Source organism: Halichoerus grypus, chromosome 2 (assembly GCF_964656455.1).
Source record: "Halichoerus grypus chromosome 2, mHalGry1.hap1.1, whole genome shotgun sequence".
Lineage (NCBI taxonomy): Eukaryota > Metazoa > Chordata > Mammalia > Carnivora > Phocidae > Halichoerus > Halichoerus grypus.
Genome location: NC_135713.1, coordinates 162,682,379 through 162,708,609, shown reverse-complemented (window position 1 = coordinate 162,708,609; position 26,231 = coordinate 162,682,379). Strand labels below are relative to the sequence as shown.

Below are 26,231 nucleotides of genomic sequence, written 5' to 3'. Positions count from 1 at the left end.
TATCACTCTATTATAATTATGAAATAGATCATTTACTTATCTCCATGGATTAAGAATAATAATAAAGTCTACACCTGTGTATATGCCCCCAACCTCAGCTTAACCCACCCCAAGCTGATTCCACCTTCTGATACGGCTACTGTCAAGGTCAACACTGGTCCCCACACTGCCAAATCTGTCACCTCTCTGTCCTTATCTTCTTCAACCTCTCAGCAGCCCTGGACATCTGACCATCCCCTCCTTGAAATACTTTCTTCTTGATTTCCCCCTACCTCTCTCAACACTCTTTCTCAGACTCCTTTGTTGGCTTCTTCACTGTCTAACTTCTAAATGTTGCTGGAGCCTTGGGGCTTGGTCCTTGTTTTCCTTACCAGCACATTCTCCCTATTGATCCCCTCCAATCCCACGGCTTCAATACACCTGTAAATGCTGAAATTCTGTGGCCCTAGGATCCCTCCACCAGAAGTCAGGCCAGCATCGCTGTAGGAAATAGGAAATAGCTGTAGGAAATGCACCCCCCCCCAAAATGTCCATGTCCTAATTCCCAGAACCTGTGAATGTGCTACTTTTTGTGGCCAAATGGATTTTGTAGATTTGATTAAGTTATGGATCTTGAAATAAGGGAAATTATCCTGGTTTATCTCCGTGGGCCCAATGTAATCACAAGGGTCCTTGTAAGAGGAAGGCAAGAGGGTCAGAGTCAGGGAAAGATCTAAAGATGCTACACTGCTGATGTTAAAGATGGAAGAAGAGGCCAAAAGCCAAGGAATGTGGTTAGCCTCTAGAAACTGAAAACGGTGAGGAAACCCATTCTCCCCTTGAGCCACCAGAAGAAACACAGCCCTGCTAACACACCTTGATTTTAGCCTATTAAGACCCATTTTGGACTTCTGACTTCCAGAACTGTGAGATAATAAATTTGTGTTGTTTTAAGCCACTAATTTTGTGGTTGTTACAGCAGCCATAGAAAACAAATGCAATGACTAACTGCTCCGTCTAATTAGACTGTCCAAACAGAGCTCGGGGTCTTGTCCTCCCGAGCCTGTGCTTGCCTCCCTCCCTCCCTCCATCCCGCCTTTCCTTTCTTCCAAGATTTTATTTATTTATTTGACAGAGAGAGACACAGCGAGAGAGGGAACACAAGCAGGGGGAGTGGGAGAGGGAAAAGCAGGCTTCCCGCAGAGCGGGGATCCCGATGCGGGACTCGATCCCAGGACCCTGGGATCATGACCTGAGCTGAAGGCAGCCACTTAACGACTGAGCCACCCAAGCACCTCAAATTTACACTTTTCCATTTTCCCCAAGGCAATAGATGGTAGCACCAACCACTACATTATAAAGCCTGAAGCCTGGGTGCATCTTTATTTGCTTCATCTTTTCACTCATCCATGCATCAAGTCCATCAGGAAACCCTGTGGATTTTTCCTCCAAATTATACCTACAGAGCACCTCTTCTCTCCATTTCTCCATCACCATCCTGGCCACCAGCATCTTGCCTGGTCTATGATAATAGCCTCCTAATTAGTAGTGTTTGTTTTTGAAATTTACCCTTATAGTTTATACCATATCACTCCCCTGCTTCAGTAGCCTCCCATGCACTTAGAAAAAGAGTCCATACTCCTTGATCCACCCCACAGGGCCTTGCTGGTCTATCCTCTCTCTGCCTGAGACCTCCTCTCCCCATTTCTGTTTTTCTTTTTTTAATGATTTTATGTGTTTATTTGAGAGAGAGAGAGTGAGTGAGAAAGAGCATGAGATGGGGGAGGATCAGAGGGAGAAGCAGACTCCCCGTTGAGCAAGGAGCCCGATGCGGGGCTCGACCCCAGGACCCTGGGATCATGACCTGAGCCGAAGGCAGACGCTTAACGACTGAGCCACCCAGGTGTCCTCCTCTTCCCATTTCTTTGCTCTCCAAGCTCCAGCTCCACACTGGCTGGCTTCTGTTCCAGCCCCTTCTTTGGACAGCCCCAGTTCTTGCCTGGCCCCAGCCCTCTGCCTTGCTGTGCCTTTTGCCTAGAAGCCTGCCTTTCACTCCCCAAGGCTGGCTCATTTCCATCTCCTGGCCTTGCTTAACTGTCACGTCCTCATAAAGGCTTTCTCCAGCCAGCCCCACCTCACAGCACAGCTACTCTGCTTCATGTCTCCCGGTTTTATTTCTTTTTCGGAACTTGTTATGTCTGACCGTATCCTCTTTACTTGCTTATGTGCTTATTATCTGTCCCCCCCACTAGACCGTAAGTTCCTCAAGGATCACATCTAATCTTGTTTACCATGTTATTTCCAGAGCATGGAAGAATGACTGGCACAGAGTTAGGGCTTGGTAAATATGGTTAAATATTGACTAAATGACAGCCCAGGCAGCAGGTAAGGGCGCTAATGTGGGGCAGGGCTGAAGAGCAGAGGGGCAGCTCTGTGTGCTCTGCAGCTGAGCTCCCAAAATAGGTTGCCTGCTCAGCAACCCTGCCTCTGCTCCAGACTCCTCCCTGGGCTGAGCCTCAGCCCTCGGTCTAGCACCTCATTCCCTCTCCCCCATAAAGGTGGGGTCAGAACTAGTCTCCACTCCAGATCATGTTTTGGTGGGGTAGGTCCAGGCCTGGAATAGCCTCAGCTCTCCTTCCTCCTTCAAGCCATTGCCCGAGCTATTTCCTTCCCAACTCCTTTTCCTGCCAACAGTCATCGTAAACACCAGCTCCTCAGGAAGTCTTCCTAAAAGGAGCAACTTGACCCCCTCCAAGCCCTCCAGGTAGCCCTGACTACTGGAACCCACCTCTATACTCACCTCAACTGTGAGTTCTCAAGAGACTACCATGTACAGCTGTCCAGGCTGTGAACTGCAGAACCCAAGGTTGCCGTTCATATCAAGTCATGCAGTGCTGTGGACTGAGGCCCAGTCTGAGCTGCCTCTGTTGCCCACCCATTTTACCCCCCATGATGGGTAGTCTCTTGATCTCCAGGTTTGTTGACTGAATGACTGACTAACAATAACCAAACCCACCATCAGCTAACATCCCCGGGGACCCTATTGTACCCTGGGCTAGAAGCAGTCCATCTCCTGCCTTCACCCATGTGTAACCTGGGTCCATTCTGAGTCTAATCCCATACCTCCCAGGAGAAGGCCTTCTTTTTTTTCCCCCCAAGTTTTTTTTTTTTTTTAAAGATTTTATTTATGTATTTGACACAGAGAGGGAGAGCACAAGCAGGGGGAGTAGCAGAGAGAGAGGGAGAAGCAGACTCCCCGCTGAGCAGGGAGCCCGACACGCGGCTCAATCCTAGGACCCTGGGACCACGACCTGAGCCGAAGGCAGACGCTTAACGACTGAGCCACCCAGGTGCCCCTACCCCAAGTTTTATCATATTTTTTTAGTTTATTTTTTATGGTTTCATTTGCATTTTTATTGAAGTATAATTAACACACAGTGTTATATTCGTTTCAGGTGTGGAAGGCCTTCTTTATGTTCCACTCATTTCACCCTGCGGCAACGACACCCATCATGCTGCCGGCCCCGGCTGTTCTATTTTAGGGAGAAACAGCACAAGGGAGTGAGAAGGACACATCACCCTTTCACAGGGAGCCCAGCCTCCTCCGCTCTCTGTGGCCCTGGGGCGGCCAGCAGCACATTTCCTGCTCAGCACGGCAGGCCCATGGTCTTGGGCTTCACCATTTGCGGCAGGAACCCAAAGTTCCTTCCACCACATCCTCCCATGAGCCCCCTCTGCTTCAGCAGGTGTTCAGGGAGGTTTTCATGAGCCCAGCTGGGCTCTCCTTGCACCCTGTGGTGGACCCAGAGCCTTCTGCTCCAGGGGCTTCAATCACCTTGGCTTCTAGTCAGGGGGCCTGGAGCTGGAGAGGGTCCTGCTGGGGTGCTGGTGGGAGGGGACTGGGCAAGAGATGGTCACAAATAACTGGGATTGACACCTGGCTTGCAGGAGCATGGGGAGCAACCAGAACACTCATGCACTGCAAGTTTGGAAAACTAAATGTTGGCTCTATGCATAAGTCCTGACCCAGCAATTCCAATGCTGGGCACATGCCTGATAAAAGGAAGTACACTTGCCCATCAAGAGCAGTATAATTTGTCCAAGGAAATTGCCCAAATGCCCATCGTCAGCACTGTTCACATAATGGAAGACTTAGAGCAATGAGAATAAGTATCATTGTCTCCGGCAATACCATTTTCAAAATTCACAGACTCTATTGAGGGAGAATAATGGCATGCCTCATTTATAAGTTCGAGAACAAGCAAAACTAATCCAGGGAGGTGGAGATCAGAGCACTGGTTAGCTCTTGGCAGGGGATGTGCCTGGAAGGGAACACCAGGCTAGAGGGGGCTTAGGTGAGGCTGGTAATGTGCCTTTTTTTTTTTTTTTTAAGATTTTATTTATTTGTCAGAGAGAGAGAGAGCACAAGCAGGGGGAGGGGGAGAGGGAGAAGCAGGCTTCCCGCTGAGCAGGGAGCCCTATGTGGGACTCGATCCCAGGACCCTGGGATCATGACCTGAGCCGAAGGCAGACGCTTCACTGACTGAGCCACCCAGGCATCCCGAGGCTGGTAATGTTCTGCTTCTTCATTTGGATGCCGCTTACATAGGTGGTTCGCTTTGCAAACATTCACTGAGCTACACGCTTATGATGGGTGCATTTTTTATGCGTGGCAAATGTCCATAACATTTTACCAAAACAAGAACAACAAAAAACACAACAAACACCAACCTTTAATTCAACTTCCTGCAGCCAAGAACTTGTTAACATCCTTCTCACCACCCCTTCCTGCGTCAAACCTTTCTGGAGCCTCAAATCCTTGGTGCCTAGGTAACAAGGCACCACCCACCTCTCCCAGCCTATTGCTCATTGCACTCAGCTTCGATCACCTGACATTTTCTGTTCCTTGACTTTGCTCGCACTGGCTTCCAGGCTTCTGACCACACTGCTCTTGGCTGGGACATCCCCCTCCCCTGCCTTCTCACACTAATTCCTACTCATCTCCTCAGCCCCAGGGTTGTGCACACCTTGTAGCTAAAGGATACACCTGCCTCTATGTCTCCAAAGTACCCTAGACATCCCCACCAGAGCTGCCATCACTCCTCTTGTCATCGCCTGCCTTGTCTGTCTCCTTCATGAGCCAGGGGGTTCCACGAGGGCAGGGACTGTGCCTCTTTCACTATCTTATCCCCACACTTAGCCTGTGACTGAGTCGATGCTCCATAAATACTTGCTGAATGTATGAATGAATGAACAAACTGACCCTGCCCTCCCCACTTACATGGTCACCAGCCTCTTCACTGTACAGTGAGGAAACCACAGTCTAGCAAGGGGTCCAAGCACGCTTGGCTGGCGGGGTCATGGCCCAAGTCCCAGGGCTATAAGGCTGCCTCAGGAGCTGCTACTGCCTACCCATCCTCCACCAAACAGAGCTTCTGCTATGCTCAACTTGGGAAGATGGGGAGCTCTGCTCAGCCAGAAAACTTGGGCTCCTCATCTGGCTCTGCCCCAAAGCCTGTCTGGATGCTGGGCTCGTGGCTCATGTGTGCTGGGGTAAGAAGGAAACCCTTGACCACTGACAAGAAGCAAAGCAGCGGGGATGGGGAGGGGACTGGCCTGGGGCAGGGCATGAGCAGGGCTGGGTCACAGCAAGCACAGAGAAAGCCATATGACCGTTATGAACAAAAAGGAAAGGAAAAATTGCTCTAGATTAAAAGAGAATAAAGAGACACAACAATATGGGACACGTGAACCTTGACTGGATCCTGGCTTCAAAACAAAGCAGCTCTAAAAGTCATTTTGGTGACAGTAAGGGACAAAACTAAAGACATGTTTCTACATTAGCATATCCCCACTATCCCCATCTGATATAATACATATTTTGCTTGCTTGCTCATTGTCTATCTCCCCTGAGCCTAAGAATTTTTGTCTACTTTGCTCACTGCTGTAACTTCAGGGTCTGGCACATAGTCAGTGCTCCATATAGATATTTGTTGAATAAATGACTATTGTATATATAATTCAACAATCGCCGTTTTTACCTTTCATTTTGGGAGGGATTCAAGTTAACAACCACTGTGCTCATTTTATTCATTTGACCTGCTTCTAATATTGCATCGTATATGATTCACAGTTTATTTCCTCCATTTACCTAATGAGGACCATTTCCAGTCTTTCACTATTCTAAGAAATGCTACAATAAATAGCTTTACATGTGCCTGGGACTATCTCTAAGGTTGGCGTCTGGGAGTGGAATGGCTGGGTCAAAGGCATCTTCAACATTACCAGATACGGTAAAACGATTCTCTGAGTTGGTTATATCAATTTACAGCCCCACAGGTTCCCACATCCTCACCAGCAGAATTTTGCCACATTTAAAATTTGTGGTTTATCTAATGGGTGGGTACAGATGAGATTTTTTTTTTTTTTTAAGATTTTATTTGTTTGAGAGAGAGAGAATGAGCAGTGGGGAGGGGCAGAGGAAGAGAGAGAGAGAAGCAGACTCCCCGCGGAGCAGGAAACCCGATGTGGGGCTCCATCCCAGGACCCTGAGATCATGACCTGAGCCGAAGGCAGACACTTAACCAACTGAGCCACCCAGGCATCGCCCAGATGAGATTTTAAAAACACAAATGCAATGTTTAGTGAGCTTGAGTTTGCCCAGAAACTGTAATAAATCCTTTCTGTGCATTAACTCAAATAGTCTTATGCAACAACCCCGTGATGTAGGGAAATCTCTACCCCTACAGTAGAGATAAGAAACGGGCTGTGGGTTGAGTGCCTCACTACAAGTACAGAGTAAAGCTGTCACTGACCCCTGGCTACCAGACCCACAACCTGCCTCTTAACCACATTCCCTGAGGCCTCACAGTTTCCATTTTTTCTTTGATATTTTTGTCATTGCCCAAAATTTCTATACTGAGCATGTGTTACTTTTGTAAGAGACAAAACAGCCTTAATAAACTTTATTTTATTTTTTTTTAATTTTTTTATTGTTATGTTAATCCCCATACATTACATCATTAGTTTTAGATATAGTGTTCCATGATTCATTAATAAACTTTATTTTAAAATAGTTTTGAGGTCATATCCTGCCCCCGCTCCCTGACAGTGAAAAGGGCTAGGATTGGCCTAGTGCTCACAGCCTCTCTCCTGTACACCTTTTTGAAAGTGAAGGGAGGTTGTTCCCAGACTGTGGGGGTGGGGTGCAAGGCCTTCTCTGGGGCTTGTTCAGACTCCCCAGAGGCGCCCTCAATTATGCCTCCCATCTGCCGGGCGCCACTCACCAGGTCTGGTTGGTGCTGGAGTCTTGGTGCAGAAGGGAGCTGAGCACATAGGGTGTGCCTCCCTCAGGAGTCACCCAGATCCGGGCCTCATCCACGTTGAAGGCCACCAGAGGAGCAAGGCCTGTGGAAAACAGAGGAACATTTAACAAAAGAGGGAGCCTGTTGAGGGCTTGGCTAGGTCTTTGACTCCCATCATTCAGTCACATCTTGTGGGGTCATCACACCCATTTTACAAACGAGAAATTGAGACTCCCAGGATCTTTTTCCTGTGGGAATAGGACAGGAATGTAGGCATGTCTGACCCAGACCCCCGCCCCCCCAGTCCTCCTACTAAACTGTGTCAGCACCAAGGCCTCTTCCTCCAGGAAGCCTTCCCTGGTTCTCCCCTAGAAGTACTTCCCACCTTCTCACACCTCCCACTATGCACTTTCTGTACCCGTCAGATAGCGCATACTCACGACAGGGTCTTGTACCAAAGTTGAGCCCCAGGGAGAGGATATACATACATTCTATCTATGACCCTCCATCAAGTGACCCAAGAGAAAACATGTCTTCAAACAGGTACAAGAATGTTTACAGAAGCTTTATTTGTAATAGTTCCCAACTGGAAACAACTCAAAGGTCCATCAACTGGAGAAGGGATAAACTAACTGTGGTAAATTCATGCAATGGAATACTACTCAGGAGTAAAAAGGAATGAGCAATTGACACACACAGAGAGATGGGTATATCACAAAAATCATTATGCTGAGTGAAAGAAGTTTTATATAAAAGAGTATCTACCGTATAATTCCACTTACATGTTGTTCTAGAATAGGCAAAACTGATCTATAGTAAAAAATATTTCCTGGGGGTATGGGGATGGAGCTTAACTGGGAAGGGACAGGAAGAAACTTTGTAGGCTGATGGAAATATCCTAGATTTTGATAGGAATTTGGATGACAAAGGTGTGTGCATTTGTCAAAAACACACTGAATGGTCAACTTAAAATTTGTGCATTTCACCAAAGGTAAATTTTCCCTCAAAAAAGAACCATAAACAAACACTGAACTCTAGTTGATATGTATGCTGAAATATTTAGGGATAAAGTATACCAATGTCTGCAGTTTACTTTGAAATGCATCAAAATGCAAGATAGCTTGATGGATGGCTAGATGGATATATGAAGATGGATATACAGATATATGTTTATATATATGATATATATGTGATAATGCAAATATAACAAAATGTTGACAATTGTAAAATCTAAGTGTGGTATATAATTTTCCACTGCACAATTATTTCAACTTTTCTGTATATTTGAAATTTTTCACTAAAAAGTTTTGAGGAAAAATTGATATTGACAGATTGCCCCCCACAGAGGCTATGCCAATACATACAACAACAGAATAGGAAAAGGCCTGTTTCCCCACAGCGCTGCTTGAGCTGTGTGCAGACCTTTTCATCCTTGTTTTGAAAGAGTACCTTATCATTTTGTTCCAAAATATATTTTAAATTATGAGTGAGGTCAAGCCTCTTATTTTAAGTTGTTTCCTACCTATTAATATATATTATCCATTTGTATGAAGTATTTATTGCTTTCTTACTAATTTGTGAGAGTTGGGTTTTTTTTAAGATTTTATTTATTTATTTGACAGAGAGAGAGACAGCGAGAGAGGGAACACAAGCAGGGGGAGTGGGAGAGGGAGAAGCAGGCTTCCCGCGGAGCAGGGAGCCCGATGCGGGGCTCGATCCCAGGACCCCGGGATCATGACCTGAGCCGAAGGCAGACGCTTAATGACTGAGCCACTCAGGCGCCCTGTAAGAGTTTTTTGAATCCAAAAGAAATTATCAATGTGTTAAAGATACTGTTTCTCACTTAGCTATTTATTTGGCTTGCATGATATCTTTCCCCACATCTATAGTTTGTATGTAGTCATTTTTCATTTATGACTCTTGAGTTTTGTCATGCTTCCCCATTCAGTGATTTTTTTAAAGTTCACTCATGTTTTGGAGGACATTAGGAGAAGGAAGGGGAAAATGGGGGGGGGGGGACTGGAGGGAGAGATGAACCATGAGAGACTATGGACTCTGAGAAACAAACAGGGTTTTAGAGGGGAGGGGGGAGGGGGGATTGGTTAGCCCGGTGATGGGTATTAAGGAGGGCACGTACTGCATGGAGCACTGGGTGTTATATGAAAACAATGGATCGTGGATCACCACATCAAAAACCAATGATGTATTGTATGGTGACTAACATAACATAATAAAATTTTTAAAAAAAAGTTCACTCATGTTTTCCTCTATATTTTGGGGTTTTTTTGTTTCACTTCTTACACTTGAATCTTTGATCCAGCTACACTTTATTTTTGTGTATGGAGTAAAATAGCGATCCAGCTTTTACTTTTTCTCCCCACAAATGAAATTGTCTCAACATTATTTCTTGAATAGCTCATCTTATCCCCATAGATTTGCAGTACCAACTTGATCATTCTCAGAATTCCCATATGCATCTGGGCCTCTGTTGGGACCATGCCACTCCACTGTAAAAACTCTAATATATATTATTTCCATAGAAACAGGGCAAGGTGAAGTTCAGCATACAGAACTCATCTGTTCAACTACTATTCAATGAAAAACTTTTTGCACTAGCTCTTGAAAAGCTATACTACTTTTTGGAAAACACTTTTTTTTTATGATGGTATAATGACTTTTTCATCCTTAAATACACCACATAAACATGCTATAAGGAATGATGTTCTGACATCACACTTTCAGGCAAAAACATACTAATTTTCTTAATAAAACAGCTCCTAGCCCAACAATATCATAGGAAACAAATGTGCACTGCTTGCCTTGTTTGGATAAATCCCAAATGCTTTGTTTTTGCATATACATGGTGATTGAAAGGGCTGGAGAGGTAGTAGCTTCTGTGATTCTGCAGTCTGTTAAATGCATAAGCTATTCTATGTATTTTGAAGTGTGTTCAGGTTTAGTATTTATTTTACCCTCAGTGTATTTTTCTGTGCTATACCTTTATTTTTAAAGGTAGTTTGAATGCAAGATAACCATGAGTACCCAAAAGACTGAAGAAATGGTGCAGAAGGAAAAATGTACCTTTATCAATGACTCCCTCACAAATGTTCCATGCTCATGGATTGGAAGAACAAATATTGTGAAGATGTCAATGCTACCTAGAGCAATCTACACATTCAATGCAATCCCCATCAAAATACCATCCACTTTTTTCAAAGAAATGGAACAAATCATCCTAAAATATGTATGGAACCAGAAAAGACCCCGCATAGCCAGAGGAATGTTGAAAAAGAAAAGCAAAACTGGCGGCATCACAATTCCGGACTTCCAGCTCTATTACAAAGCTGTCATCATCAAGACAGTATGGTACTGGCACAAAAACAGACACATAGATCAATGGAACAGAATAGAGAGCCCAGAAATGGACCCTCAACTCTATGGTCAACTGATCTTTGACAAAGCAGGAAAGGATGTCCAATGGAAAAAAGACAGTCTCTTCAACAAATGGTGTTGGGAAAATTGGACAGCCACATGCAGAAGAATGAAATTGGACCATTTCCTTACACCACACACAAAAATAGACTCAAAATGGTTGAAAGACCTCAATGTGAGACAGGAGTCCATCAAAATCCTAAAGGAGAACACAGGCAGCACCCTCTTCGACCTCAGCCGCAGCAACTTCTTCCTAGAAACATCGCCAAAGGCAAGGGAAGCAAGGGCAAAAGTGAACTATTGGGACTTCATCAAGATAAAAAGCTTTTGCACAGCAAAAGAAACAGTCCACAAAACCAAAAGGCAACCGACAGAATGGGAGAAGATATTTGCAAATGACATATCAGATAAAGGGCTAGTATCCAAAATCTATAAAGAACTTATGAAACTCAACACCCAAAGAGCAAATGATCCAATCAAGAAATGGGCAGAAGACATGAACAGACATTTTTCCAAAGAAGACATCTAGGGGCGCCTGGGTGGCTCAGTAGTTAAGCGTCTGCCTTCGGCTCAGGTCGTGATCCCAGGACCCTGGGATCGAGCCCCACATCGGGCTCCCTGCTCCGTGGGGAAGCCTGCTTCTCCCTCTCCTACTCCTCCTGCTTGTGTTCCCTCTCTCGCTATGTCTCTCTCTGTCAAATAAATAAATAAAATCTTTAAAAAAAAAAAAAAGAAGACATCTAAATGGCCAACAGACACATTAAAAAGTGCTCAACGGGGGAGGGGGGGCGAAGGAGTAGGAGACCTGGATTTCGTGGGGTCCAGGAATTCGGCTAGATAGGGATCAAACCATTCTGAACACCTACAAACTCAACAGGAGATCGAAGAAAAGAATAGCAACAACTCTCTGAACAGAAAAGCGACCACTTTCTGGAAGGTAGGACGTGCAGAGAAGTGAATCCGAGGCGATATTCGGGAGGATAGAAGGCGGGGGAGGGGCCTCCGTCGGCCGCTTCTGGCAAGTGATAGAGCCCCGGAGCACAAAATCAGAGCTATTATAAGTCTGCTCACTGAGGGACGTCACTCCGGTGGCTAAGCGGGGGGTGGAACCCTCACGGGACAGTGTGGTCTCAGGACCCTCGGGGTCACAGAAAGACCGGGGTTGCCTGAGTGCGGCAGAGCTCCCAGGTATCGGAGCGGGGAAGCCGGCTGCAGAGACGGAGCTGGGAAGCGGGCTCTCAGCTCGGGGTTGCCATAAACCGTGATCCGCGGCACAGTCGGGCCACTGCTCCTCCAGCAGGGACCCAACAAGCGGCAGATCCGGGGAGACTCACCTTCCTTCCCCGGGAGGAGAAGTGCGGGAGCACACCGCAGGGATCTGCTGGGTTTGGAGACTCCACGCGGGGTCGGGTGCCAGAGATAGAAATGCTCGGTCACAGGCCGGGTGAGCACGGAGTGCGGCCAGAGACCGGGGAGACGGGAGTGACTGACTGCTTTTCTCTGGGGGCTCACTGAGGAGCGGGGCCCCGAGTTCTCGGCTCCTCCGGGCGGAGATTGGGAGGCCGCCATTTTCACTCTCCGTCTCCAAAGCTGTACGGAGGGCTTGCAGGGAACAAAAGCTCCCGAGAGCAAACCGGAGCAGATTACTTAGTCCGGACCAGGCAAGGGCGGGGCAATTCCGCCTCCGGCAAAGACATTTGGGAACCAGGGCAACAGGCCCCTCCCCCAGAAGATCAGCGAGAACAGCCAGCCAAGACCAAGTTTACCGATCAATGAGAACGGCAGAACTCCAGCGCTAGGGGAATAATGCACATAGAATCCATGGCGTTTTTAACCTGATTCTTTAGCCTTTCAAAGTTAATTTTTTTTTAACTGTCTTTTTTTTTTTTTAATTTTTCTTTTTCCCTTTTTCTTTTTTTTTTTTTAATTTTTTTATTGTTATGTTAATCCCCATACATTACATCATTAGTTTTAGATATAGTGTTCCATGATTCATTGTTTGTGCATAACACCCAGTGCTCCGTGCAGAACGTGCGCTCCTCAATACCCATCACCAGGCTAACCCATCCTCCCAACCCCCTCCCCTCTAGAACCCTCAGTTTGTTTTTCAGAGTCCATCGTCTCTCATGGTTCTTCTCCCCCTCCGATTTCCCCCCCTTCATTCTTCCCCTCCTGCTACATTCTTCTTCTTCTTTTTTTCTTTCTTAACATATATTGCATTATTTGTTTCAGAGGTACAGATCTGAGATTCAACAGTCTTGCACAATTCACAGCGCTTACCAGAACACATACCCTCCCCAGTGTCCATCAGCCAGTCACCCCATCCCTCCCACCCCACCCCCCACTCCAGCAACCCTCAGTTTGTTTCCTGAGATTAAGAATTCCTCATATCAGTGAGGTCATATGATACATGTCTTTCTCTGTTTGACTTATTTCGCTCAGCATAATACCCTCCAGTTCCATCCATGTCGTTGCAAATGGCAAGATCTCATTCCTTTTGATGGCTGCATAATATTCCATTGTATATATATACCACCTCTTCTTTATCCATTCATCTGTTGATGGACATCTTGGCTCTTTCCACAGTTTGGCTATTGTGGACATTGCTGCTATAAACATCGGGGTGCACGTAGCCTTTCGGGTCCCTACTTTTGTATCTTTGGGGTAAATACCCAGTAGTGCAATTGCTGGATCATATGGTAGCTCTGTTTTCAACTTTTTGAGGAACCTCCATACTGTTTTCCAGAGTGGCTGCACCAGCTTGCATTCCCACCAACAGTGTAGGAGGGTTCCCCTTTCTCCGCATCCTCGCCAACATCTGTCATTTCCTGACTTGTTAATTTTAGCCATTCTGACTGGTGTGAGGTGGTATCTCATTGAGGTTTTGATTTGGATTTCCCTGATGCCGAGCGATATTGAACACTTTTTCATGTGTCTGTTGGCCATTTGGATGTCTTCTTTGGAAAAATGTCTGTTCATGTCTTCTGCCCATTTCTTGATTGGATTCTTTGTTCTTTGGGTGTTGAGTTTGATGAGTTCTTTATAGATTTTGGATACTAGCCCTTTATCTGATATGTCATTTGCAAATATCTTCTCCCATTCTGTCAGTTGTCTTTTGGTTTTGTTGACTGTTTCCTTTGCTTTGCAAAAGCTTTTTATCTTGATGAAGTCCCAATAGTTCATTTTTGCCCTTGCTTCCCTTGCCTTTGGCGATGTTTCTAGGAAGAAGTTGCTGCGGCTGAGGTCGAAGAGGTTGCTGCCTGTGTTCTCCTTTAGGATTTTGATGGACTCCTGTCTCACATTGAGGTCTTTCAACCATTTGGAGTCTATTTTTGTGTGCGGTGTAAGGAAATGGTCCAGTTTCATTCTTCTGCATGTGGCTGTCCAATTTTCCCAACACCATTTGTTGAAGAGACTGTCTTTTTTCCATTGGACATTCTTTCCTGCTTTGTCAAAGATCAGTTGACCATAGAGTTGAGGGTCCATTTCTGGGCTCTCTATTCTGTTCCATTGATCTATGTGTCTGTTTTTGTGCCAGTACCATACTGTCTTGATGATGACAGCTTTGTAGTAGAGCTGGAAGTCCGGAATTGTGATGCCGCCAGCTTTGCTTTTCTTTTTCAACATTCCTCTGGCTATGCGGGGTCTTTTCTGGTTCCATACAAATTTTAGGATGATTTGTTCCATTTCTTTGAAGAAAGTGGATGGTATTTTGATGGGGATTGCATTGAATGTGTAGATTGTTCTAGGTAGGATTGACATCTTCACAATATTTGTTCTTCCAATCCATGAGCATGGAACGTTTTTCCATTTCTTTGTGTCTTCCTCAATTTCTTTCATGAGTATTTTATAGTTTTCTGAGTACAGATCCTTTGCCTCTTTGGTTAGATTTATTCCTAGGTATCTTATGGTTTTGGGTGCAATTGTAAATGGGATCAACTCCTTAATTTCTCTTTCTTCTGACTTGTTGTTGGTGTATAGGAATGCCACTGACTTCTGTGCATTGATTTTATATCCTGCCACTTTACTGAATTCCTGTATGAGTTCTAGCAATTTTGGGGTGGAGTCTTTGGGATTTTCCACATAAAGTATCATATCATCTGCAAAGAGTGAGAGTTTGACTTCTTTGCCGATTTGGATGCCTTTGATTTCTTTTTGTTGTCTGATTGCTGTGGCTAGGACTTCCAATACTATGTTGAATAGCAGTGGTGATAGTGGACATCCCTGCCACGTTCCTGACCTTAGGGGGAAAGCTCTCAGTTTTTCCCCATTGAGAATGATATTCGCTGTAGGTTTTTCATAGATGGCTTTTATGATATTGAGGTATGTACCCTCTATCCCTATACTCTGAAGAGTTTTGATCAAGAAAGGATGCTGTACTTTGTCAAATGCTTTTTCTGCATCTATTGAGAGGATCATATGATTCTTGTTCTTTCTTTTGTTAATGTATTGTATCACGTTGATTGATTTGCGGATGTTGAACCAACCTTGCAGCCCAGGGATAAATCCCACTTGGTCGTGGTGAATAATCCTTTTAATGTACTGTTGGATCCTATTGGCTAGTATTTTGGTGAGAATTTTTGCATCCATGTTCATCAGGGATATTGGTCTGTAATTCTCCTTTTTGATGGGGTCTTTGTCTGGTTTTGGGATCAAGGTAATGCTGGCCTCATAAAATGAGTTTGGAAGTTTTCCTTCCATTTCTATTTTTTGGAACAGTTTCAGAATGATAGGTATTAATTCTTCTTGAAATGTTTGGTAGAATTCCGCTGGGAAGCCATCTGGCCCTGGGCTTTTGTGTTTTGGGAGATTTTTGAATGACTGCTTCTATTTCCTTAGTGGTTATAGGTCTGTTCAGGTGTTCTATTTCTTCCTGGTTCAGTTTTGGTAGTTGATACATCTCTAGGAATGCATCCATTACTTCCAGGTTATCTAATTTGCTGGCATAGAGTTGCTCATAATATGTTCTTATAATTGTTTGTATTTCTTTGGTGTTGGTTGTGATTTCTCCTCTTTCATTCATGATTTTGTTGATTTGGGTCATTTCTCTTTTCTTTTTGATAAGTCTGGCCAGGGGCTTATCAATCTTGTTAATTCTTTCAAAGAACCAGCTCCTAGTTTCGTTGATCTGTTCTACTGTTCTTTTGGTTTCTATTTCATTGATTTCTGCTCTGATCTTTATTATTTCTCTTCTCCTGCTGGGTTTAAGCTTTATTTGCTGTTCTTTCTCCAGCTCCTTTAGGTGTAGGGTTAGGTTGTGTACTTGAGACCTTTCTTGTTTCTTGAGAAAGGCTTGTATTGCTATATACTTTCCTCTTAGGACTGCCTTTGCTGTATCCCAAAGATTTTGAATAGTTGTGTTTTCATTTTCATTGGTTTCCATGAATTTTTTTAATTCTTCTTTAATTTCCTGGTTGACCCATTCATTCTTCAGTAGGATGCTCTTTAGCCTCCATGTATTTGAGTTCTTTCCGACTTTCCTCTTGGGATTGAGTTCTAGTTTCAAAGCATTGTGGTCTGAAAATAGGCAGGGAATGATCCCAATCTTCTGGTACCGGTTGAGACCTGATTTATGACCTAGGATGTGATCTATTCTGGAGAATGTTCCATGGGCACTAGAGAAGAATGTGTATTCCGTTGCTTTGGGATGGAATGTTCTGAATATGTCTGCGAAGTCCATTTGGTCCAGTGTGTCATTTAAAGTCTTTATTTCCTTGTTGATCTTTTGCTTAGACGATCTGTCCATTTCAGTGAGGGGGGTGTTAAAGTCCCCCACTATTATTGTATTGTTGTCGATGTGTTTCTTTGCTTTTGTTATTAATTGCCTTATATAATTGGCTGCTCCCATGTTAGGGGCATAGATATTTACAATTGTTAGATCTTCTTGTTGGATAGACCCTTTAAGTAGGATATAGTGTCCTTCCTCATCTCTTATTACAGTCTTTGGTTTAAAATCTAATTTGTCTGATATAAGGATTGCCACCCCAGCTTTCTTTTGGTGTCCATTAGCATGGTAAATGGTTTTCCACCCCCTCACTTTCAATCTGGGGGTGTCTTTGGGTCTAAAATGAGTCTCTTGCAGACAGCATATCGATGGGTCTTGTTTTTTAATCCAATCTGATAGCCTGTGTCTTTTGATTGGGGCATTTAGCCCATTTACATTCAGGGTAACTATTGAAAGATAGGAATTCAGTGCCATTGTATTGCCTGTAAAGTGACTGTTACTGTATATTGTTTGTGTTCCTTTCTGGTCTATGTTGCTTTTAGGCTCTCTCTTTGCTTAGAGGACCCCTTTCAATATTTGTTGTAGGGCTGGTTTCGTGTTTGCAAATTCCTTTAGTTTTTGTTTGTCCTGGAAGCTTTTTATCTCTCCTTCAATTTTCAATGACAGCCTAGCTGGATATAGTATTCTTGGCTGCATATTTTTCTCATTTAGTGCTCTGAATATGTCCTGCCAGTCCTTTCTGGCCTGCCAGGTCTCTGTGGATAAGTCTGTTGCCAATCTAATGTTTCTACCATTGTAGGTTACATATCTCTTCTCCCGAGCTGCTTTCAGGATTTTCTCTTTGTCTCTGAGACTCGTAAGTTTTACTATTAGATGTCGGGGTGTTGACCTATTTTTATTGATTTTGAGAGGGGTTCTCTGTGCTTCCTGGATTTTGATGCCTGTTTCCTTCCCCAAATTAGGGAAGTTCTCTGCTATAATTTGCTCCATTATACCTTCTGCCCCTCTCTCTCTTTCTTCTTCTTCTGGGATCCCAATTATTCTAATGTTGTTTCGTCTTATGGTATCGTTTATCTCTCGAATTCTGCCCTCGTGATCCAGTAGTTGTTGATCTCTCTTTTTCTCAGCTTCTTTATTTTCCATCCTTTGGTCTTCTATCTCACTGATTCTTTCTTCTGCCTCATTTATCCTAGCAGTTAGCGCCCCCATATTTAATTGCACCTCATTGATAGCCTTTTTGATTTCTACTTGGTTCGATTTTAGTTCTTTTACTTCTCCAGAAAGGGTTTCTCTAATAACTTCCATGTTTTTTTCAAGCCCAGCTAGTATCTTTAAAGTGATGATTCTGAACTCTAGATCTGACATCGTACTAATGTCCGTATTGAGTAGGTCCCTGGCAGTCGGTACTACCTCTTGTTCTTTTTGTTGAGGTGATTTTTTCCGTCTTGTCATTTTGTGCAGAGGAGAATAGATTAATGAGAGAACAAAATGCTAGCAGGGTAACAACGTCCCCAGAAAATATACTCTAAACAAATCAAAAAAGACCTGAAGTAGTGGGAAAAGAAAGGGAAAGAGAGAAAAAAGAAAAGGAAAGAAAAAAAGAAAAAAGAAAAAGATAAAGATAAAAACAAACAAAAGCAGAACAAAACAAAACAAAACAAAAACAGAATGTGATCAAATATGATCAGGCTGGATTATAGATCAGTGCCACACACTAGATTTTGGGTGTATTTTGGTCTGTTAAAAGAAAGTCCCTCCCAAAATTTTAAAGAAAGAAAAACTTGTATATGTACAAAAATAAGGGTTGATATGATGAAGGGATGGAATATGACTGTAAAGATGGAAATTATAAAAAATTTTTTTAAAAAAGGATTTGATAAGTTGTTTGAAAAAAGAAAGAAGAGGATTAAAAAAAAAAAAAAAAGGGAGAGAATGTGATCAGGCAGGGGAGTAGAAAAAAACCATACACTAGAGATTTAGATTATATTTTGATCTGTTAGAAGAAACTATCTCAAGATTTTAAAGAGAGAACAACTTATATATATATGCCAAAAATACGGGTAACTACTATGAAGGGATAGAATATGACTTTAAAAATGAAAAATAAAAATGTTTTTTTTTTAAAAAAGGGATTGATAAGATGTTGGTTGAGGGGCGCCTGGGTGGCTCAGTCGTTAAGCGTCTGCCTTCGGCTCAGGTCATGATCCCAGGGTCCTGGGATCGAGCCCCGCATCGGGCTCCCTGCTCCGCGGGAAGCCTGCTTCTCCCTCTCCCACTCCCCCTGCTTGTGTTCCCTCTCTCGCTGTGTCTCTCTCTGTCAAATAAATAAATAAAATCTTTAAAAAAAAAAAAAAAAAAAAAAGATGTTGGTTGAAAAAGGGAAAAAGAAAAATTCAAAAAAAAAGAAAAAAGGAAAAAAGAAAAAAAGTTAAAAAAAAAAATAATAATTAACTTTGAAAGACTAAAGAATCATGGTAAAAAAGCCATGAATTCTATGTGCAGTATTCCCCTAGCGCTGGAGTTCTGCCGTTCTCATTGATCGGTAAACTTGGTCTTGGCTGGCTGTTCTCACTGATCTTCTGGGGGAGGGGCCTGTTGCCGTGGTTCCCAAATGTCTTTGCCGGAGGCGGAATTGCCCCGCCCTTGCCCGGTCCGGGCTAAGTAATCTGCTCGGGTTTGCTCTCCGGAGCTTTTGTTCCCTGCAAGCTTTCCGTACAGCTTTGGAGGCGGAGAGTGAAAATGGCGGCCTCCCAGTCTCCGCCCCGGCGGAGCCGAGAACTCGGGGTCCCGCTCCTCAGCGAGCCCCCAGAGAAAAGCGGTCAGTCACTCCCGTCTCCCCGGTCTCCGGCCACACTCCGCGCTCACTCGGCCTGTGACCGCGCCTTTCTATCTGGCACCCGACCCTGGGTGGAGTCTCCAAACCCAGCAGATCCCCGCGGTGCGCTCCCGCACCTCTCCTCCCGGGGGAAGAAGGTGAGTCTCCCCGGATCTGCCGCTTGTTGGGTCCCTGCTGGAGGAGCAGTGGCCCGACTGTGCCGTGGATCACGGTTTATGGCAACCCCGAGCTGAGAGCCCGCGCCTGGGCTCCGTCTCTGCAGCCGGCTTCCCCGCTCCGATACCTGGGAGCTCTGCCGCACTCAGGCACCCCCGGTCTTTCTGTGACCCCGAGGGTCCTGAGACCACACTGACCCGCGAGGGTTCCACCCCCCACTTCGCCACCAGAGTGACGTCCCTCAGCGGAGCAGACTTCTAAAAGTTCCGATTTTGTGCTCCGTGGCTCTATCACTTGCCAGAAGCGGCTGACGGAGGCCCCTCCCCCGCCGTCTATCCTCCCGAATAACGCCTCGGATTCACTTCTCCGCACGTCCTACCTTCCAGAAAGTGGTCGCTTTTCTGTTCAGAGAGTTGTTGCTATTCTTTTCTTCGATCTCCTGTTGAGTTTGTAGGTGTTCAGAATGGTTTGATCCCTATCCAGCTGAATTCCTGAGAGGAGACGAAATCCAGGTCTCCTACTCCTCCGCCATCTTGCCTCTTTTTCCCTTTTTCAACCAACATCTTATCAATCCCTTTTTTAAAAAACATTTTTATTTTTCATTTTTAGAGTCATATTCTATCCCTTCATAGTAGTTACCCGTATTTTTGGCATATATATATAACTTGTTTTCTCTTTAAAATTTTGAGATAGTTTCTTCTAACAGATCAAAATATACCCTAAATCTCTAGTGTACGGTTTTTTTCTACTCCCCTGCCTGATCACATTCTCTCCTTTTTCTTTTTTTTTTTAAATCCTCTTCTTTCTTTTTTCAAACAACTTCTTATCAATTCCTTCTATAAAATTTTTTATAATATCCATCTTTACAGTCATATTCCATCCCTTCATCATATCAACCCTTATTTTTGTACATATATAAGTTTTTCTTTCTTTAAAATTTTGGGAGGCACTTTCCTCTAACAGACCAAAATACACCCAAAATCTAGTGTGTGGCACTGATCTATATACCAGCCTGATCATATTTGATCATATTCTGGTTTTTTTTTTGTTTTATTCTGTTTTTGTTTGTTTTTATCTTTATCTTTTTCTTTTCTTTTTCTTTTTCTTTTTTCTCTGTTTCCCTTTCTTTTCCCACTGCTTCAGGTCTTTTCTGATTTGTTTAGAGTATATTTTCTGGGGACATTGTGACCCTGTTAGCATTTTGTTCTCTCAGTAATCTATTCTCCTCTGGACAAAATGACAAGACCGAAAAAATCACCTCAACAAAAAGAACAAGAGGTAGTACCGACTGCCAGGGACCTACTCAATACGGACATTAGTACGATGTCGGATCTAGAGTTCAGAATCATCACTTTAAAGATACTAGCTGGGCTTGAAAAAATATGGAAGTTATTAGAGAAACCCTTTCTGGAGAAGTAAAAGAGCTAAAATCTAACCAAGTCAAAATCAAAAAGGCTATTAATGAGGTGCAATCAAATATGGGGGTGCTAACTGCTAGGATAAGTGAGGCAGAAGAGAGAATCAGTGAGATAGAAGACCAAAGGATGGAAAATAAAGAAGCTGAAAAGAGAGATAAACAACTACTGGATCATGAGGGCAGAATTCAAGAGATAAGCGATACCATAAGACGAAACAACATTAGAATAATTGGGATCCCAGAAGAAGAAGAAAGAGAGAGAGGGGCAGAAGGTATAATGGAGCAAATTATAGCAGAGAACATCCCTAATTTGTGGAAGGAAACAGGCATCAAAATCCAGGAAGCACAGAGAACCCCTCTCAAATTCAATAAAAATAGGTCAACACCCCGACATCTAATAGTAAAACTTACAAGTCTCAGAGATAAAGAGAAAATCCTGAAAGCAGCTCGGGAGAAGAGATACGTAACCAACAACAGTAGAAACATTAGATTGGCAAAAGACTTATCCACAGAGACCTGGCAGGCCAGAAAGGACTGGCAGGATATATTCAGAGCACTAAATGACAAAAATATGCAGCCAAGAATACTATATCCAGGTAGGCTGTCATTGAAAAAAGAAGGAGAGATAAAAAGCTTCCAGGACAAACAAAAACTAAAGGAATTCGCAAACACGAAACCAGCCCTACAGGAAATCTTGAAAGGGGTCCTGTAAGCAAAGAGAGAGCCTAAAAGCAACATAGACCAGAAAGGAACACAGACAATATACAGTAACAGTCACCTTACAGGCAATACAATGGCACTAAATTCCTATCTTTCAATAGTTACCCTGAATGTAAATGGGCTAAAGGCCCCAATCAAAAGACACAGGCTATCAGATTGGATTAAAAAACAAGACCCATCGATATGCTGTCTGCAAGAGACTCATTTTAGACCCAAAGACACCCCAGATTGAAAGTGAGGGAGTGGAAAACCATTTACCATGCTAATGGACACCAAAAGAAAGCTGGGGTGTCAATCCTTATAGCACACAAATTAGATTTTAAACCAAAGACTGTAATAAGAGATGAGGAAGGACACTATATCCTACTTAAAGGGTCTATCCAACAAGAAGATCTAACAATTGTAAATATCTATGCCCCTAACATGGGAGCAGCCAATTATATAAGGCAATTAATAACAAAAGCAAAGAAACACATTGACAACAATACAATAATAGTGGGGGACTTTAACACCCCCCTCACTGAAATGGACAGATCATCTAAGCAAAAGATCAACAAGGAAATAAAGGCTTTAAATGACACACTGGACCAAATGGACTTCACAGACATATTCAGAACATTCCATCCCAAAGCAACGGAATACACATTCTTCTCTAGTGCCCATGGAACATTCTCCAGAATAGATCACATCCTGGGTCACAAATCAGGTCTCAACCAGTACCAAAAGATTGGGATCATTCCCTGCCTATTTTCAGACCACAATGCTTTGAAACTAGAACTCAATCACAAGACAAAAGTCGGAAAGAACTCAAATACATGGAGGCTAAAGAGCATCCTACTGAAGAATGAATGGGTCAACCAGGAAATTAAAGAAGAATTTTAAAAATTCATGGAAACCAATGAAAATGAAAACACACCTATTCAAAATCTTTGGGATGCAGCAAAGGCAGTGCTAAGAGGAAAGTATATAGCAATACAAGCCTTTCTCAAGAAACAAGAAAGGTCTCAAGTACACAACCTAACCCTACACCTAAAGGAGCTGGAGAAAGAACAGCAAATAAAGCCTAAACCCAGCAGGAGAAGAGAAATCATAAAGATCAGAGCAGAAATCACCATATGATCCAGCAATTGCACTACTGGGTATTTACCCCAAAGATACAAAAGTAGGGACCCGAAAGGCTACGTGCACCCCGATGTTTATAGCAGCAATGTCCACAATAGCCAAACTGTGGAAAGAGCCAAGATGTCCATCAACAGATGAATGGATAAAGAAGAAGTGGTATATATATACAATGGAATATTATGCAGCTATCAAAAGGAATAAGATCTTGCCATTTGCAACGACGTGGATGGAACTGGAGGGTATTATGCTGAGCGAAATAAGTCAAACAGAGAAAGACATGTATCATATGACCTCACTGATATGAGGAATTCTTAATCTCAGGAAACAAACTGAGGGTTGCTGGAGTGGGGGGTGGGGTGGGAGGGATGGGGTGACTGGCTGATGGACACTGGGGAGGGTATGTGTTCTGGTAAGCGCTGTGAATTGTGCAAGACTGTTGAATCTCAGATCTGTACCTCTGAAACAAATAATGCAATATATGTTAAGAAAGAAAAAAAGAAGAAGAAGAATGTAGCAGGAGGGGAAGAATGAAGGGGGGGAAATCGGAGGGGGAGAAGAACCATGAGAGACGATGGACTCTGAAAAACAAACTGAGGGTTCTAGAGGGGAGGGGGGTGGGAGGATGGGTTAGCCTGGTGATGGGTATTGAGGAGGGCACGTTCTGCATGGAGCACTGGGTGTTATGCACAAACAATGAATCATGGAACACTATATCGAAAACTAATGATGTAATGTATGGGGATTAACATAACAATAAAAAAATTAAAAAAAAAAAAAAAGATCAGAGCAGAAATCAATGAAATAGAAACCAAAAGAACAAGAGAATAGATCAACGAAACTAGGAGCTGGTTCTTTGAAAGAATTAACAAGATTGATAAATCCCTGGCCAGACTTATCAAAAAGAAAAGAGAAATGACCCAAATCAACAAAATCATGAATGAAAGAGGAGAGATCACAACCAATACCAAGGAAATACAATTATAAGAACATATTATGAGCAACTCTATGCCAGCAAATTAGATAACCTGGAAGAAATGGATGCATTCCTAGAGATGTACCAACTACCAAAACTGAACCAGGAAGAAATAGAAAACCTGAACAGATCTGTAACCACTAAGGAAATTGAGGCAGTCATCAAAAATCTCCCAAAACACAAAAGCCCAGGGCCAGATGGCTTCCCAGCGGAATTCTACCAAACATTTCAAGAAGAATTAATACCTATTCTTCTGAAACTGTTCCAAAAAATAGAAATGGAAGGAAAACTTCCAAACTCGTTTTATGAGGCCACCATTACCTTGATCCCCAAACCAGACAAAGACCCCATCAAAAAGGAGAATTACAGACCAATATCCCTGATGAACATGGATGCAAAAATTCTCACCAAAATACTAGCCAATAGAATCCAACAGTACATTAAAAGGATTATTCACCACGACCAAGTCGGATTTATCCCTAGGCTGAAGGTTGGTTCAACATCCGCAAATCAATCAACGTGATACAATACATTAACAAAAGAAAGAACAAGAATCATATGATCCTCTCAATAGATGCAGAAAAAGCATTTGACAAACTACAGCATCCTTTCTTGATCAAAACTCTTCAGAGTATAGGCATAGAGGGTACATACCTCAAGATCATAAAAGCCATCTATGAAAAACCTACAGCGAATATCATTCTCAATGGGGAAAAACTGAGAGCTTTCCCCCTAAGGTCAGGAACGCGGCAGGGATGTCCACTATCACCACTGCTATTCAACATAGTATTAGAAGTCCTAGCCACAGCAATCAGACAACAAAAAGAAATAAAAGGCATCCAAATCGCCAAAGAAGTCAAACTCTCACTGTTTGCAGATGATAGGATACTTTCTGTGGAAAACCCAAAAGACTCCACCCCAAAACTGCTAGAACTCATACAGGAATTCAGTAAAGTGGCAGGATAGAAAATCAATGCACAGAAGTCAGTGGCATTCCTATACACCAACAACAAGACAGAAGAAAGAGAAATTAAGGAGTCGATCCCATTTACAATTGCACCCAAAACCATAAGATACCTAGGCATAAATCTAAGCAAAGAGACAAAGCATCTGTACTCAGAAAACTATAAAATACTCATGAAAGAAATTGAGGAAGACACAAAGAAATGGAAAAACGTTCCATGCTCATGGATTGGAAGAACAAATATTGTGAAGATGTCAATGCTACCTAAAGCAATCTACACATTCAATGCAATCCCCATCAAAATACCATCCACTTTTTTCAAAGAAATGGAACAAATCATCCTAAAATTTGTATGGAACCAGAAAAGACCCCGAATAGCCAGAGGAATGTTGAAAAAGAGAAGCAAAGCTGGCGGCATCACAATTCCGGACTTCCAGCTCTATTACAAAGCTGTCATCATCAAGACAGTATGGTACTGGCACAAAAACAGACACATAGATCAATGGAACAGAATAGAGAGCCCAGAAATGGACCCTCAACTCTATGGTCAACTGATCTTTGACAAAGCAGGAAAGAATGTCCAATGGAAAAAAGACAGTCTCTTCAACAAATGGTGTTGGGAAAATTGGACAGCCACATGCAGAAGAATGAAATTGGACCATTTCCTTACACCACACACAAAAATAGACTCAAAATGGTTGAAAGACCTCAATGTGAGACAAGAGTCCATCAACATCCTAAAGGAGAACACAGGCAGCACCCTCTTCGACCTCAGCCGCAGCAACTTCTTCCTAGAAACATCGCCAAAGGCAAGGGAAGCAAGGGCAAAAGTGAACTATTGGGACTTCATCAAGATAAAAAGCTTTTGCACAGCAAAAGAAACAGTCAACAAAACCAAAAGACAACCGACAGAATGGGAGAAGATATTTGCAAATGACATATCAGATAAAGGGCTAGTATCCAAAATCTATAAAGAACTTATGAAACTCAACACCCAAAGAACAAAGAATCCAATCAAGAAATGGGAGAAGACATGAACAGACATTTTTCCAAAGAAGACATCCAAATGGCCAACAGACACATGAAAAAGTTCTCAACATCGCTTGGCATCAGGGAAATCCAAATCAAAACTTCAATGAGATACTACCTCACACCAGTCAGAATGGCTAAAATAATAAGTCAGGAAACGACAGATGTTGGCGGGGATGCGGAGGAAGGGGAACCCTCCTACTCTGTTGGTGGGAATGCAAGCTGGTACAGCCACTCTGGAAAACAGTATGGAGGTTCCTCAAAAAGTTGAAAATAGAGCTACCATACGATCCAGCAATTGCACTACTGGGTATTTACCCCAAAGATACAAATGTAGGGCTCCGAAGGGGTACGTGCACCCCGATGTTTATAGCAGCAATGTCCACAATAACCAAACTGTGGAAAGAGCCAAGATGTCCATCGACAGATGAATGGATAAAGAAGAAGTGGTATATATATACAATGGAATATTATGCAGCCATCAAAAGGAATGAGAGCTTGCCATTTGCAACGAGGTGGATGGAATTGGAGGGTATTTTGCTGAACGAAATAAGTCAGTCAGAGAAAGACATGT

At 43.2% G+C, this 26,231-nt stretch overlaps 1 protein-coding gene across 1 annotated transcript in view; it reads right to left on the bottom strand.

Annotated features, from left to right (window-relative positions):
- ITGAE (integrin subunit alpha E) overlaps nt 1-26,231 on the bottom strand; it is an 83,507-nt gene that overhangs the window by 36,218 nt on the left and 21,058 nt on the right. The window contains 1 exon segment of the mRNA XM_078068033.1: nt 7,266-7,386. Coding sequence (XP_077924159.1) covers nt 7,266-7,386 — 121 coding nt within the window.